The 16,392-nt window shown below is 38.6% G+C and overlaps 1 protein-coding gene across 3 annotated transcripts in view; it reads right to left on the reverse strand.

The window, feature by feature from the left end:
• Positions 1-16,392, reverse strand: part of LAMA3 (laminin subunit alpha 3) — a 115,315-nt gene that overhangs the window by 61,798 nt on the left and 37,125 nt on the right. The window contains exons 14-26 of one of the 3 annotated variants that reach the window (XM_071554661.1): positions 15,980-16,114; positions 13,113-13,247; positions 11,465-11,602; positions 10,958-11,004; positions 9,957-10,056; positions 8,702-8,754; positions 8,233-8,338; positions 7,369-7,468; positions 6,752-6,908; positions 3,484-3,616; positions 1,937-2,079; positions 484-584; positions 213-366 (exon numbers count right to left, since the gene is read on the reverse strand). In XM_071554661.1, coding sequence (XP_071410762.1) covers positions 213-366; positions 484-584; positions 1,937-2,079; positions 3,484-3,616; positions 6,752-6,908; positions 7,369-7,468; positions 8,233-8,338; positions 8,702-8,754; positions 9,957-10,056; positions 10,958-11,004; positions 11,465-11,602; positions 13,113-13,247; positions 15,980-16,114 — 1,502 coding nt within the window. Of the gene's footprint in view, positions 1-212; positions 367-483; positions 585-1,936; positions 2,080-3,483; positions 3,617-3,807; positions 3,947-6,751; positions 6,909-7,368; positions 7,469-8,232; positions 8,339-8,701; positions 8,755-9,956; positions 10,057-10,957; positions 11,005-11,464; positions 11,603-13,112; positions 13,248-15,979; positions 16,115-16,392 lie in introns of all 3 variants that reach the window. The other 2 variants (XM_071554660.1, XM_071554662.1) reach the window with 2 other exon arrangements.

The following is a 16,392-nucleotide window of genomic DNA, read 5'->3' on the forward strand; positions in this document are numbered from 1 at the left end:
TGGAATGTCCACTCTAGTCACAGTTATGAATCTGCCTCTACTGATCCTTTTACATAATTCTGTATAAAATGCAGACCTTGGCACAGAGTCTGTTTTTTAGGGACATGTTACAGATCTGCAAATTCTGAGCTGTGAATCTGCAACCATTTTAGTCTGGTATGTTTGTAATAAACAGCACAGATGGGACTGCAATTAGCAGGCAGGAATCTGACCTCTCTTCCACTGATATGGGCCATCACTGGTTCATTACGAGTTGGCTGTTTCACAGGTATTCTTCTGTATTCTCCCCCATGTCTGAAATACGCTGCCTCTGAACCAAGGACACAGGAAAATCTGCCCAGAGGCAAATGCTGATAGAGCAAGCAGCTAACACAAAAAATCAACAAACAAAACACAGGATTATTATTGTTTTCAAATGCAGCAGGATAGTAACAAAATAAACCAAAGGACTGGTTTATGCTATTCTGTAGTATATATACTGACTGTTCAGTTGAAGCAGGTCCCAAATATGTGCAAGGCTCTGTAACTTGTATCTGCAAGATGGATGCTTCATAATAATCACTAGGTAACAGCACCAGATAATCCTAAAAACAAAGAACACAATAAATGCAAGACCATGCAAAAAATTACAAAAGGCGCATCTTCAGACTCTCCCAATACAATAATGAACAAAACCAACCACATAAATAATTTTTACAGAGGATATCTGCAAGCTCTATGTTTCATTGTTTTTTTCTCTTGTTACATGGGCCAATAACATCAGAATGTGTCTCCCTAAATCTGTTCCTTCAGAAAGATGTGATGAAGGCAACTGCTCTGTGGGCAGGGAATCTCTGAAACCACTCTCCCTTCATGTCTTGTACAAGACAGTGCTCAAAAAGGAGACTCCCTGAAGCTCAGAAACACAGCCAGATACCTGCAGTTTTCATCCATAAGTGCAATCCACACACACACAATTCAACTCCATGTGTCTCCACAAGGGAGATTCATGGATCCCAGGTGACTTAGTAAAAATATTCTGTGTAATCTATTAAGCTGTACTTCAAAAGCCAGTATATTTTTGTTCTGCTTTGCCTATTTAAATTAATATATTAGAAGTTATTTATAAAAACTGATAATTTGAGAACATGATGGGCTGAGATCATTAATTAATTCCTTTTCAAAGGTATTAATAAAAAAGCCCCAGCTCACGAAATACTGTCACTTCCAGCAAGAAATATGTTTGCAAGCTCTTTACTAACACTTTAGGTGGTATTGCACAAATTTAACACAGCACCAGGCTTAATGACCAGAGATACTGGCTACTTGTTAACTCCATACAATATATGTAATAATTTCAGTATACATAAGAAATTCAGTCTTTATGATCATATATGTTTAAGGTTTTTAATAAATGATCACCTCAAACAGTTTCTCTTTTTCTACAAATTTATTAGAACTGCTGCTAGAAAATCTTTCAGTTTTTCAGTGAGTGAAAGAAGAGCAGGGAGGATGAAAGCATTCAGAAAATGACCCGCTTATCATGCAGGCCATCTTACAATATTCTTATCAAGACTCTTGGTCAAGAAACTCAGGCCTTGGCTAAGCTAAGCTCTAGATGTAAAATCTGATATGTAAGAATTACTAATAACTTCTGTGAGCATTTATGGTCATCCAATTGTGCTGTATGTTAATATTAATTCATCCCTTGAAGGTACAGGTTCCAGATAGACTTAGTGTCTGTAAGCATAAGAAAAATTAGAGCAGGTGAAAATCGGAGAAGAAAAAAATTAAATAAGAGGTAGATCTGCAAAACTTCATAATTGTATTCTCCTACTTATATTCTTTTCACTAGTGCTGAATTTCACTTTCTTGCAGGGTTCTTTCCAGCAAATAATTCCAGAGCAGTAATCTCATGACAACCTTCAAGCACTTGTTTTCCTCGATTGTTTCTTACCAAGAGGACTTCCTCTGCCATTATACTGACAGTCCACGTGCCTGAAACCAGTGAGAAAGGCTCTATGGAGCTTTTTCCTGGGATTGTGACAAAAGCTGGCTCCTTACTGGGTGGAAAGACAAACTCTTTGCTCTGAGCAGCCCCTGCCAGAAAAAAAAAAAATCAAGTTAAAAAAAAAAGGGAATTGTGTAAAACATCTCTTCTTGCTCAGAGAGCTGGACTGATGACCTGATCCATTAAACTTAGTCTAACAGGAGCTGATCAATGCTTTTCTGTCAATATGTATTAACAGTGCACTTGATCCCAGAGGGAACTATGCAGGGATTGTTTTTTTCATTCTTATTGGTCTTGAGCAAAATGATTCTGAGAGGCAGAGCTCTGCCACTGTAAGGACCAGTTTTGCAGTATTCTGAACTGGTCGCTTTTTCAGTTTCCCCTTCCATTATTTTGCATTTGACATGTCTCTGCACTGACTCACAACACATTCAGCTGACACAAGGCCTGTTCTTGTGCAACTTTCAGCCAAATATTTCAGGTATTGGAAGTTCTGAGCAGCATCTAAAGTGCCTAGTTACAGAGAGAGACTGAAGATAACTTCTGTGCAGAAATGATAGGTCAGTTGTGGATGCCCCATCCCTGGAAGTCTTCAAGGCCAGTTTGGATGGGGCTCTGAGCAACCTGGTCTGGCAGCAAGTGTCCTTGCCCATTGGAGGGGGCTTGAAACAAGATGATCATTAAGGTTCCTTCCAATGCAGACCATTCTATGATGCCATGTACTACAGAAACATACCTGCAGTATGCCATATCAGAGAGAAGTCATGAGGATCAATTGTTATGAATATCAAAGGCTGCTTCTTTGAAGCCCCTGGATACACCCAAAAGCTGGTTCCCAGACTCTCAGTCAATATAAGCCAGTGATGACCACAAACTGCTCCCACTCTGCTGAACGGTGTCTGTGAAGTCTCCAGTTTTGTCTTCTTTGAATTACTAAAAGGATCGACAACCTAACTCCATTGGCTCCTATCAGTATATTGAGGTTAGGCAAAGTAAGAGATAATTCTGCATATAGGCTTGGTATGCCCCTACTATTCAAAGGATATGAAGTGTGTGTCTTTTATCAGGGCCAAAAAGGCATCACTTTTGAAGTCTGTAATCAGAGCTAACTCGGTAGTCTGGATTCATCATTATACAACTGTTAATTATGGAATGAAGGCAGAAGCCACATTTAAACCAAAGTAAGTGCTGTTACCCTCTCTTTAAAAGCTTCATAAAGCCTACAGCTCAGAGCTTCCAAGTATAGGACTGAAAGTACTGAGTTTGGCAAACACTAGAAAAAACAAATACTATTGTAAGAAAATTGGTTTCATGCAAACACAGCCACAAACAATTATATGTCAAAAATATATTAGAGGAAACACAAAAGCACTGACACTGTTAGAGGTGATGCATTTTAAGCAACATTAAAGATTTGAATTAGGTGCACCCTGAAAAAAGCCTCCTCTGATCAAACACTGATAAGATCTGCTGTGTTGCTCGGTTACACCTACCTGCTTCAGGCTGAGATTGACAAGCAGATATGCGACCAGATAATGTTTCACCTCCAGGGTTAATATACCTCAGGATAATGCGAAATAAGTAGAGATTTGATTTTTCCACATTCAAAGTTATCCTCACTTCATTCTGAAAAATGGAAGTTAATAAACAAAAACAGCCATAAAGTGCTGAATAGAGGAACAGTTAGAAGCCATGCAAGCACCAGACTAAAGTCCTACAAGAAAAATGCACATGCAGAAAAGTATATACTGGAATGGCAATGCTGGTGTATGACAGAGGAAGACAGGCAAGCCTAGTGAGAAAATTAATTCACTTACAAGTATAATTAGTGCCAAAATGTTTCCCCTCAGCAACTGATATCTTCCCTTTAGAGCTTTTTGAGCCCAGGCTGACATAGCGAAGGACTAGGTGGAAGAGCTTAGGGGAAGCCACAGTGATAGGCACAACCACCTCTGGCTGGGAAAAAAGAAAGGGAAAAAGGAGGAATGGAAAGTATATTATTTGTTACCAGCACCCAGAGAAAGAAAAACGATTTGGCAAAGACAAAAGGCTCGGGCAGCTTACAAAAGTACATGGAACAAAACCTTCTGTGAAGTAAAACTCCTGTTGAGTAATAGCTTATCCAGAAGGACCCAGAATGGCTGAACTAACCTGTGTTGATCCCATACTCTGACACACAGACAGTATTTTACTGTTATTCTCCACACTCATGCCATAAAGGAGGCATATGGTACCAAGGGCTGTCCATATTCCTGGCTTTCCAAGGAACAAGCCAAAATCATTAATCCTAGTCTGACATCACACACAGAACTCGACAGCATGCAGACTGTCCCTGCAACTTCTGCTCCTCTACCAGATCCTGCAGTTTCTTACAGATGCAATACTATGAATCCTCTCTTTGCCCTAGGGCTGAACTGACACCTCTGGACCCACAAAACTCTTGAGTCTACAGGAGGCTGCATTCACATTGCCCATTAGTTAGTTTCCAGAGCAACAAATACATGTTAAACATTGGTGGAGGATTAGGAAAAACAGGATTGGTGCAATCTCATGGATTTGGCTTTCTTCTTTCCATCCTAAATCCTAAAGCTTCCTACATTATCCAACTCCCACCAGTATGTCCATCACAACCCACTCGCTGTCCCTTTCCAAGATGCCTGTGGCACAGAGAACTCCCCACCACTGTGGTCCATTCTGCTTCCCCAAATTCACACAGATTTCTTATGCCTAAAAGCTACAATAATTGTGAGATGGCCACCACCTCTATGCTGCTGTGAATGTATATTCCTCAATTTTGTCATCATCACCCCAGAGACCTTCACATTCTTAATACAAATGCAAAGCAGAAAGCAAAGCTAGGCACACGACAAATGGCAGGGCTGAGAGACTACAGAGACTGAATAACTAAAATTTAGGTGATTGCGGAAGAGCAGTGGACGAGAATGGGAAAATACAGAAAAGTAGGGGAAATGTCATTTTAAATGGAGAATAGCGACTTCTGAAGGATACTACATGGATAAGACACATCTGAAAAATAGATACCAAAAAAATAGAAAAGGCAAAAGAAATAACGAAATATGGTTCAGGAAATCTATCAAAATGTTTTCTAAGCTTTTATGAAAAATCTAGAAGACACTGTGAAAGAAGAGAAAGAAGAAATATGTGAGGAATGAAGGAGGAAGAGGTGTTGGTTGCTGGCTTCAAGTAAAGACAAGGAATGGGCAGAAATTGTTCTTTAGGTTCTTGTCACAAACTTAGGCAATTCTGATCAGTATTTTAAAATCTGAGCCTGACTGTCAGTTCCTCAGTCTATAATGAAACACCCATGTCAGCAGAATGACAGGGCACCAGGGACTTCCACTGAGGTCACACACAGCTTTTATATTTCACCCCAAATCTTGTATTTAAATAATTTTATTTACACAAGAAGTCAATACATTAGCCTTTTTTGTAGTTGATATGGTAATGCTCTTTGTCTTCTACAAGACACAGAAACACTATGTCAAAATTAGGAAAGTTCCTTGACATTAATAACATGATACTGTCTCATTTATGCAAGAATCTAGCTAAGAATGGTCTGAAGCTGGCAATTACTTACATGAGTGAAAAGCTTTGTGCAGGTAAGCAAAATAATAGACTTTTAGCAAGATTAGAAACTAAGCCCTTTCATCACCTCTGTACAAAATGCCACTGGATACGAAATGCAAAAAGCAGCTAAGTCAGAAAGCAGACATTAAGAAATCAAGCTACTGGACAGTTGCCTTCATTTATGAATGCAGAATAATTCTGAAAATCCTAAAACAGGAGCTCTGGGATTAAAGAAAAAAAAAAGAATAAAACAAAACCCAAAAGAACAAGAGAAGAGAAATTGAAAAATGAAGAACATAAGGAAATTATTGTGCCTGTGTAATGATTATGTGCTCAGCCTATAGTGATTCATTTGCCCTTGAACACATGGAGGATGGATACAACTATACCTAAGCACTACTTTGAAGACGAGTGAACAAATTCCATTTATTACTCAAATCTACTGGTTTAAAATCCTGGTTCACTTGCCCAGCAGTTTAAAGTCAGACAGGTCCCTTCTCATTCAAATTATGGTGGCTTTCTTCCTTCAATTTACTTATTCCCTCAGCTGTTGTTTAGATTATTTATAGTCTGCCATGAGATTAAAATAAATGTTGCCAATATGCTCCTGCTCACAGCTTCTTTTACTAAATCACACACGTTCCTCTTTGCTGTAATGTGAAGGTACCATTCATAATAAAAGTTGACATCTTTCTCTTCTTTATCCAATATAAGTTGCAAGTGTCAGATGACTTCAGTGACAGCACTGCAATGATACCTGAAAATCTTATGGACACAGACTGCCACAGAACTGCACTATTCAAATTGTTTAGCCAAGCATCAATCTTTTTCTGTTTCCGCTGTCCTCGGCATGACAAGAATTTCTGCACTAAGTATTACAGACTTTAAAGCTACTAGTTCTTTTCTTTACAGCTATCTCTCAAAAAACCCCAAACCTCAAAGAACATTTCTGAGAACACATATTTGCACAAGCAATGACCTGACAACAATACCCACACTCACTAATCCACACAACAATATAGTGCCAAAGGGTTTGGATTAGTGAGCTCCAGTCCCTTCTTCTGGTTTGTTTTTTTTTCCCATGGCTGTGCACACATGTAGCAATATTATAAAGACATATGTACCACACTCTTATGTTTTCACCCCAAAGCCTTGAGTGAAATATCAGCTTACCTGTATAGAGGACATCTGGGCATACCCTCTCCAACTGAAGCCAGGAAATTCCTGAGGATCATACCCAAACCGAATTTCCTCTCCCTTAACAGTAGTACCATCTTCAATCTCAAACTTCATGTGGTGCAGATCAGGAAAGAAATAGTTTTTTTCAGGCCTTTCAAGGAGAAAAAAACCCCCAACAAATCAACAAAGAATTACCAGTCATTTATGGTCTACATCTAAGAGCAAAAAGCAGTGGAAGAGAGATGATCTACTGATGACTAAGGAATCCTGATAGCACCTAATAAATTCAAGACAGCTGGTAAGATGGACGAAATGAGAATTCTCTTTCCAGAAGCTTTTACAGCTTACATACATTTTCCTATATAACCAATATATAGATGTATATGCAATACTATTGCAAAACAAGTATTGGTTATTTAAGGAAAGAGGTTAAAAAATCATATTAAAATAAGAGAAGAAAACTACCCAGGAAAATTAATATCAATAACCAGTATAATTTATCAACTTATTTATCAGCAGAATCTCACATGAAAGCATATCAAGAGACTTATGGGCAGTTTCAAAAGAACTGTGCTGAAGGAGGAGCTATCAGGAGCTACAGCTGGACTCACTCCCGACAGGTTGTCCCCACAACGTGTGCCCTGCACTGGCAGGTACCCAAGGGCTCCGAACATGCTGGGCTGAGGGACCCTCCAACGTCACACTGGCAGCCTGTCAGGCAAAGAGCAGAAGCCAAAGATCCCATCAGAAAAAAACCGATAGAAGTTATCAGAAAACAGATCTCACTTCAGCTAACTAAACACCAATAATGACTCGCCTCCTCCTTCCAGAGCCCTTCAGACTGTTTCAAACCCAAGTTAATATACGTGCATAAGCTGCAATTATTTTGAGCTTCCCATGTGTGTGCTGAGTTTTAGTTGTTACTCTTTGAAATGTGACAAAGAACCAAACCAGAAATAATACACAATGCCACATTACTAAATGGAAAGCTACAGTTCTATAGAAGGGCCATTCAAATATTTTGCTAGTAAGTCAGAATTTCTAAAGCAGTATCACAAGCAATATTATTAAAAAATTCCCCAAACAGCAAAATCCAAAACCTAACTAACAAAAATTGTAAGTTGTTAATTTTTCACAGTCTTGTACCCCAATATTTAATTTGTCTTACAAAAACTGCAATATATGTTTTGATAGAATAGCACAAGCATATTTCTAACTTACACTGGACAACAATCTTGAATTACTTTCTACAGAAGACAGGACTTGTGGCGCAAACTAAAGGCCAACTCTAATAAAATTCCAGTAAAACGGCAAAGGAGGAGTTACACAGGTTACAAGCAACTACCAGTAGTAGTGCAAAATGCTGTGCACACAACTAATCCAAATACCCCATTTTGAAAATACAGTCTAGGGAATTGTATAGATTTTTGTGCTAAATGCACATATTCTACTAGACACGTCCTTTATTCATTTACCTCGGCAGCCAAAATAATTCTTGTTTTCAACAGCATAATAACCAGCTTCACAAGTGTCACAGGAATCTCCACAAACATTAGATTTGCAGTAACAATGCCCATTTTCCTGTGAAGAAAACAATTCAATAACAAATGTTTCAGTAGCTTTTCAGAACTTTAATGTTTCAGTACTCTGAATTTCCTCTAATTCTAAAGTGAGGGAACTTTCTAATCTCAACAAAAAATATTATCTGGACATAGTTTATGTCATTTAACAGACTACAAAATACATGAACTCAAGAAAATGAAAAATTTTCAAAACTTGATACATCCCTAGGATGTATAAAACTGATTCTTTACTGCATAAAATCATTCCCTTGAAGCACAAAAGCAATAACCAGTAGCAAGATTTCTATCTTACCAAATGTTACAACAATTTATCTTTACAATAGACAATTTAATTAATATCTTTCTTTTAATTTCACTTTACCTGCTGACATTCTCCAACTCCACTCAGTGTTCCACTCACATCACATTGGCATTCTGCACAAAAAAACCCAACAACTTTTCAAGATACTTCACAGGGAAAAAAAACCACCACCCACCACCCAATTTTGAGTCATTGTGACACAATGTGGATTTTATTCTGGAAGGTTCAGAATAGCAGACACATAATGTACAAAGTGACAAGAAAAAACAAAGGGGAAAGAATGAGGACTTCTAAATATGTGAAATTTACTGGTGTGTTTTTAAGTGATCTAACTTGTATTTGAAAAAACCTCCCAGTACTGAGCTTGAATTTACAATTGTTTTCTTTCTTGGAAACATTGAGACATTGATAAAAACCAGTGTCTTCCAGCCTGACTGATACCTTCTATTTTGCAGTGCTACTCTGGGACCAGTTCAACTCTTCGTATGAAATAGAAATGGAGCAAATATTGCAGGAAGGAGCTATGGTGACCTAGAAGTTTGGTGAAACCCAGTATTGACTCTGTGCCTGAAGGCAGAGATGAATTACATGAAAGGTGCAGTATTTAATATTTGTGGAGTTGTTTAGTATTTAGAGATCTACAGTCAAAAATACAGTGATACCAGTATCAGCTCTAAAGTGGCTTACCCTATCTAAGTGGCTGTTGTGGTGAAACCTGTTGGAAAGGAAACAGCTGGAGAGACTCTTTAAAGAATTTTTGTCTTTATCCTTTTTAATCTTTATAATCCCTTTTAATCTTTATAAGGATTATTATCTGCCTGAGAAACACACACTCACTGTTAAGAAACATTTGAAAAATCACAAATTACTATAAAGACATAAACTCTAATTGATTTGTCACACCTTGAGACCACAAAATGGCTTTATACTTCTTTTCAAGTTAGGAGGCAATATAAAGTGAAAAGACACCTTTTTCTCAAAATGATGAACCAAATTCTGGTTTCAGGGTTACAAACAGAAATCTTGTCTCACTCCACAGATTTGCCATAGGGCTGTATGAAGTACACATTACTGTAACTTAGAGCACACCTTGGTTCAGCACCAGGCAAACACCCGTGATATTATGGTCTACTTTCAAAAGTAACTTCTAATATCATCGGTAATTTGATGTTACAAATAAGTAGCATGAGAAACATGCTGTTAATATGAGTTGTGAAAGTCACTGAGGCACCAAAGACAATAGCAGTGAATACAGGTGACTTTAAAAGAATTTAACACATTTTGTAAGCCAAAGAAATATGCCATGAAGCTGTACCTGTACATCCCTCCGGGTTTTCTCTGGCCAGGTTCCAGTACAATGGTTTGCATTTACTACAGGTAGGACCTTCAACATGCTGAAGACATTGGCAATAGCCCTAATGACAGAAACAAGTTAATATGGATCCATCTCTTTCATAAATAAACATACTGCTCCTCAGTATTAAGAAAATCCTAATATGATTAACAGCTGAGGCAGTGTACTGACTTTTACCAATGCATGACAACTGACTCTGATTCAGAAAGCTTAGATTTTTTTGCCTCATGCTATCAGCACAGGATTGTTACACCCTCCATACTTTCATGTATCTAATTTATTCTAAAGGCCCAAGTGGAACTACTTTCCAATTATTTCATAGCCTTAGTGTAACTGCTCTTAAGTATCAACTCCTTTGCAAAAAATATAAAAAATAAATTTACTTAAAAGTAATACTTAATTTTCCTATTTAGACTTTCCTTTATTGGTGGAAGACATACCTAGCTGTATGGACGAGCCTAAATAGATAGCCCTTCCATCCATTAGACTTACCCTCTAGGTTGCCTTTGCTACACATTTAGCAATGACTGTGATTTCTAGTAATATGCTAATACTAATAATCATAATTGTATTAATAACAATAATAGTGAAATAGCAACAGTTACAAAGATATAATAATTATTTCAAGAATAATTTGACGCTGAAAGGGCCTGTTGCAACCCAGAACCAGGTCTTTGAGACATGCATAGGCTTACAGCTGCATGCATATGCTAGTGTTTTAGCATACCAAGAAGACATAAAAAGCATGCATATTCTATATATAAAAGATAAACCCTTCCCTCAACCCTTGACAGTAAATTGCACTGGTTTGATCAAAGAACAAACCATAAAATTTATTTCCACTCTTATTCTGCAAAGAAGCTCATGCAACTATTTTACAGTCTAAGAACAGGCTTGAGGACTTGAGCAAAGGCACATGAATGATTAACACACACTGTTAACTGCAAAAGTAGAATACTCACAGAGTGGTAACCAATGCTACCTGAAGGGTCACATTCAGGATTGACACCTTTATAAAGCAAACACATTGTAAGATCTTTTGAAAACAGAGCTGTGGAAAGTAGTAGTGCAGAAGGACAATGTAGCATGTCAGGCTTTTTAATATGGTTACTTTGGAGGGACTCAAATACTTTAAACTTCAAGATCATAAGGAGCCTTAAATATTTTTCAAATGTGTATTTAACCTGATTTAGATGTATTTGGTTTCATATGCAAAGCAGTTACTTGGAAAAATAGAGCACTAACTTCCAGACATTTTCTTAAAGTTCCTGTGCTATCTTCTAAAACCAGGTTTTAAAATTACAGTTCACTTTAAGAAATAACATACAGAATGACAAGTAGTATGATTTAATATATGCTCCTGGTGTGCCCCTCCCTCTCCAGGCTTCAGGAGTATTCTAGAAAACCTTGCACACAGCAGACCACCCTGGAGAACCCTGCAATGCAGGATTTCCCCTCAGAGGTGTTACCTTCGCAGTAGGGAAAACTACCGGCAGCAGAAAGGCATCTGTCACACCGTTGGCCCATGATGCCTGTCCAACAGGCACACTGCCCCGATCCAGGCTCACACACGCCGTGCTGGGAGCCATCAGGAGAGCACTGACAAGCTACACAACAGCAAACAGTCAGTGGTGGGAGGGTTCACCCCACAGGCACCAAGCAACAACTTTCCAAAACTTTAGTGCCATAGAGGTTTTGAATACTATTTGTCTAGAGTGTTCTTAAGCTCACATGGTCCTCCTGTAACTCCCAGAGCACTCAGCCCTGCTGGAAAACTATGAGTTTGAGGTGACCTGTACCATCTAGACATGATTTTCTTCCTCTGTTTTTGACAGAAAACAACAGGATTATCTGGAATCAGAGTGAAACTCTCTTCCTCAACTTCTCTGTCCCATCCCAAGTGCAGGATTGGGTTTGATGTTTTCCTTTCTTGATTTTTTTTATGGTTACAGAAAGCACAGAGAAAATTCTGTAATTAGACCTTCACCCAAAAATGTGATGGTATTTCCCTGGCCAGAGGGGTTACAACTAGATGACCTTTAATGTCCCTTCCAGCCCAAAGTATTCTATGATTCTATGAAATATAGAATCTCAAATTGTATGCCCATCACAACTTCAGATCTGAGAGCAGAGGAGGTCAGAGGCAACTTCTGAAATACACCATGCAACAGTCTTGTTTTAGATTCCTAAGTAAGGTCTCAGTTGTGCAATGATTTACATACACAGGGTAAATAAAAGTAATGCCACAAAAAAGAACAATGCTGCTACAGCCCAATGGACTAATCTTTGCTCAGATAGCCTAAGGGTTAAATGGTTAATGACAATTATTTTAGTAAAGCAGTAGCCAGTCTCCCAAAGAGAAACAAAAAATCTGTCAGATTGGGGTTTGCTGTGGTTATGGTGATTAGCGACAACATAATTATGAAGGTACGTTCCTTCTTTAGCATTGATAATATTTTGATTTCTAGCAAAGAGCAGTCCTGTTCATTGACACTAATGACAGAGCCTGCAGGTTTCTGCCTACGTGATGTGAAAAACCCATACACACATTCTGAGCCTGATCAAGTGATCCACGTGGGCAGGAAAAATTCTCAATATGGTGAAAAATTTGCAGAGTCGAGCCGCTCATCAAGAATAGGACTTATGGTGCAATGTTGGCACACATGGGGAGCACACACTAATGCACTTTAAAGCTTACAGGACAGTGTGTCAAATATTAGAAGCTCATACTAGTTGAAACACAGCTTATGTTCCAGAGGCTGAGTGAGCCAAAACTCATAAAGGTAATACCCATTGCCCAGCCTAAGTCTTAGATTTCATATTTTAAAGGAGACACACAACTGTACAAAGGGCAAACACTGCCATGCTCACATTAATCAAATTAGCACAGAAACAGTGGTGATGTGCCAGGGAGGACTTATCAGAGTGAGTGCCAGTCAGGAAGACTGCCCACTGCCTGGATCTTCAGTGTTCCTGATGCCAGCTTTGGATGGGAGAAAACTATCACGGTTACATGGGGAGTTTTAGATGGAAATGCATTTGAGGAAGTTTACTTTCTTCTGCATTGCAAAAATATGAAGAAAAACCCCAGTAAAAGGTGGAAAGACTCTCACTCACGCAAGCAGCTGGGATAGCTGTAATATCCTGGAGCACACTGGTCACACCTAAGTCCAGCGTAGTTACTATGGCACAGACACTGACCTCCAGGGTCACATGTATTCTTCACTGAGCCGACACCATCACAATTACATTCTGCACACAGGAAAAAAAACTATCCTGATAGACACATGTCTTAATCAGCAGTTATTTAAATTAGAAATTCCCCCAAGCCTCTTACCTTGGAATGTAAATCAGTCATGAGAAAACCAGAACACTATTATTTTACCACCAAAAATAAAACCCTGAAATAGATGTTTATTCTGTAATTTCCTCCTCACCCACTGATAATCAGGCTCTTGCAATTCTATAATGCAGTTTAGAGATTGAGTGTGATGCCTTGCAAAATGTGTAAGGGAGAGAAAGCCATCTTACAATGGCAATAATGCGACAAAGAGAAAGTACTTGTCATCTTTAAAAAAAATTACCTCTCAGAAACAGCATCCACAAAGCCAGATAAGGTCTAACAGCTACCAAGATGCACATAAGTAATGATGCACAAGCACAAGCTCATGATGAACAACGTAAAAACTGCTGAAATCTTAATTCTACAAGGTGGTAAGCAGCACATTGCAGGAACATGCATGTAATACTCAAAGCATGTTGTCAGACTGTAACAAAAGCTATTGTCAGATTATAACAACAAGCTTCTCATGGAGTTACTACTCTTTTGGGCTAACAGCTTCATCACAGATAAGATGTGCTATTTTATTGAGATGATGCTGGATGTTATACACAGTCACGCTTCATAGGTACATGGACGGGAGCCCATCTGGGAATCCCAGCTCTCCCACGTACAAGCCAAAGTGTTGTAGTTAATTCCTTGGATTTTATGACTGACAGAAATGGCTGACTGACATAAATATAAAACACACACTGTCTTTCTCTTACATGTTCATGTTTCTGGTTCCCCTTTTGGTTCCTCTTTCTGCTGCAATGAAACACAGCTGAGTTTACTCTGTTTACTTTAAAGATGCTTGAAAAGATGCAGGGCTTGCTAGGAAGTTAGTATAAGGGAAATACAAACACTGAAGCTTCCAAAAACAATACCGACACTAGAGACCAGCCCTAGCTAAATATTATATTGCATTCTCTCCTAATTTTAATACTACTGTCTTCTTTAAAGGCTTTATTTTTATATCATTCTATTCAAATAAAGCTTACATTGAGTTCAACAAGGCACGACCAGTGAGATTACTTACAGTTGCAGCAGCCCAAAAGCTACAGATTCATCTCCCTTTTGAAGATGACAACTCCAAACAGAAGCAGCAGGCTGGACTACTCACTTTCCACCACAGTTTGCAGCATGGTGCACTAATTCAAGTTTAAAATCATGGCAGCTTATTTTAACTGAACAGAATGTGAACTGTTGCAGTTCTAAGTAATCTCACTGACTGTGTTTTCAACTATTTTTATCTGTCTTTTACAATTTGTTTTTTCATGCTCTTTTAAGCTTTTATGTCTCTTTTCAGCTTTTGGTGTTCAAAGATCAAACATCTTCAATATGGGTTTGATTTGTTTTAAGATCGCTACTTGATTCTGTTCTGTTCTAAGAAAAAACCTGTTATTTTAAAACTGCTGAACAGTGTGTACCAACACAAAATCCTGATTTTATGTTTTTCATTAAAAAATGTTCATCTACTCCAGATAAAAACCACAGTCATGTGGTATTTCTTTATTCCACCCATTGTGCTTGGCAACACAACACAATACATCTTTACAAGGTGTTGTAGTTTAACCCTAGCTGGCAACTGGGTACAAGCAGGCATTCACACCCCACATGAGGAGAAGAACTGGGAAAAAAAAGTAAAACCCAACACTGTAGACAGTGCTAAGAAGTAAATTAACTCTATTCCAGCTCAAATCAGGACATAAAGGCAAAAAGAATTCTCCTGTACATTCATAGGAGACAAACAAGTGTATAAGTTCAAAGGAAGCAGATTGACATAAGCAACAACAAAAAATAACAAGGTGGAAGAAGCAAATCATAATGCTGTACATAAATCATGTTAATCTGAAGAGGAAAGCATATACCAGAACTCAGCAATAGTCAATATCCTTTCTCAATGTAAAATTCACTAAGGATTAAGGGCCCTTCTGTCACTCACTGCAAAGGAAGATAAAACCTAGGGGCCAAGTAGGACTTGATTGAGTCCTCATATGCACACAAGACTGTTATGTTATACTCCAAAAGTATATATCAAAAGTTATACTCCATTGATTTCCCTCTCTTGCAAAAAAGCAGGATAGTCCTTGGTGGCATGTACAGTGAGGAAACCCCATGGAGATCTTTCGTGTTTCATGATTATGTGGATGGTGGTTGGCTCAGTGCCCTGTCAGATGATCTTAAAATGAGTGAGAAATCATCGTGAAAGGCAAAATGGGAGCTTCAAACATTCAGGTCACACATTTTGCAAGGTACCAAAGACCCCCTGCAAAAGCAGATCAATGCTTCACAGCTCTGCTATGCCAGTTCCTTAGCAGTCAAGTGTGCCCTGTTGCTGTGGGCCTCCGGGTGAGAATAGCCTTCAAATCCCATGGATATCAATAAGACAGCTGTGCTGACTGAGGGTACATCAAACAGTCTGTTCATGCAGAAGAAACAACCCTGTGAGTAAACAATCTATGTAATTTTTCTATACTAGGAAAACATGCCTGGAATTGGAGAACTAGAATATATGATGATTTCAATGTAAAGCACAAGAGTGCCTTGCCCATTTACTGTTGTGAACATTGCTTTGGCCACTGCCAAAACAATACTCAGAAACCATTCCTGTCTGCCTTTTCAGGGGCTTGTTTGATGCTGTACAAGCAACGAATAGCCTTACCTTGACAGGCAGGAAATGAGTGGTGGCCAGGCTGGCAGCTGTCACACTGAAGTCCAGCGACCCCTGAGCGACAAAGACACCTCCCAAGAAAGTCACAGACTTCAGGCTGGGTACCTGCTGAGTTACATTCGCACACTGCAAATTAGAAAAGATATTTCAGAGGCAGTCTCTGCACAGGCTCTCTTTTATCCTTCCTGAAATAAAAAATACACAAAAAAACAAAAAAACCAAACCAACACCAAAAAAAACCAAAACCCCCTGGGGCTCAACAGGTTCAAAATCTTCCCAGAAGATTTATTTTTATTTGTAACAGCTTTTATTGATTGCCCATATCAGTAATAATTAATCATCAAGGGAAACAATGAAAGAGCAAAAGAAGCTGGCTCAAAGCACTGGGTTCAATATCAATGACG

This window comes from Pithys albifrons, chromosome 4 (genome assembly GCF_047495875.1).
Source record: "Pithys albifrons albifrons isolate INPA30051 chromosome 4, PitAlb_v1, whole genome shotgun sequence".
In the NCBI taxonomy this organism is placed as follows: Eukaryota; Metazoa; Chordata; class Aves; order Passeriformes; family Thamnophilidae; genus Pithys; species Pithys albifrons.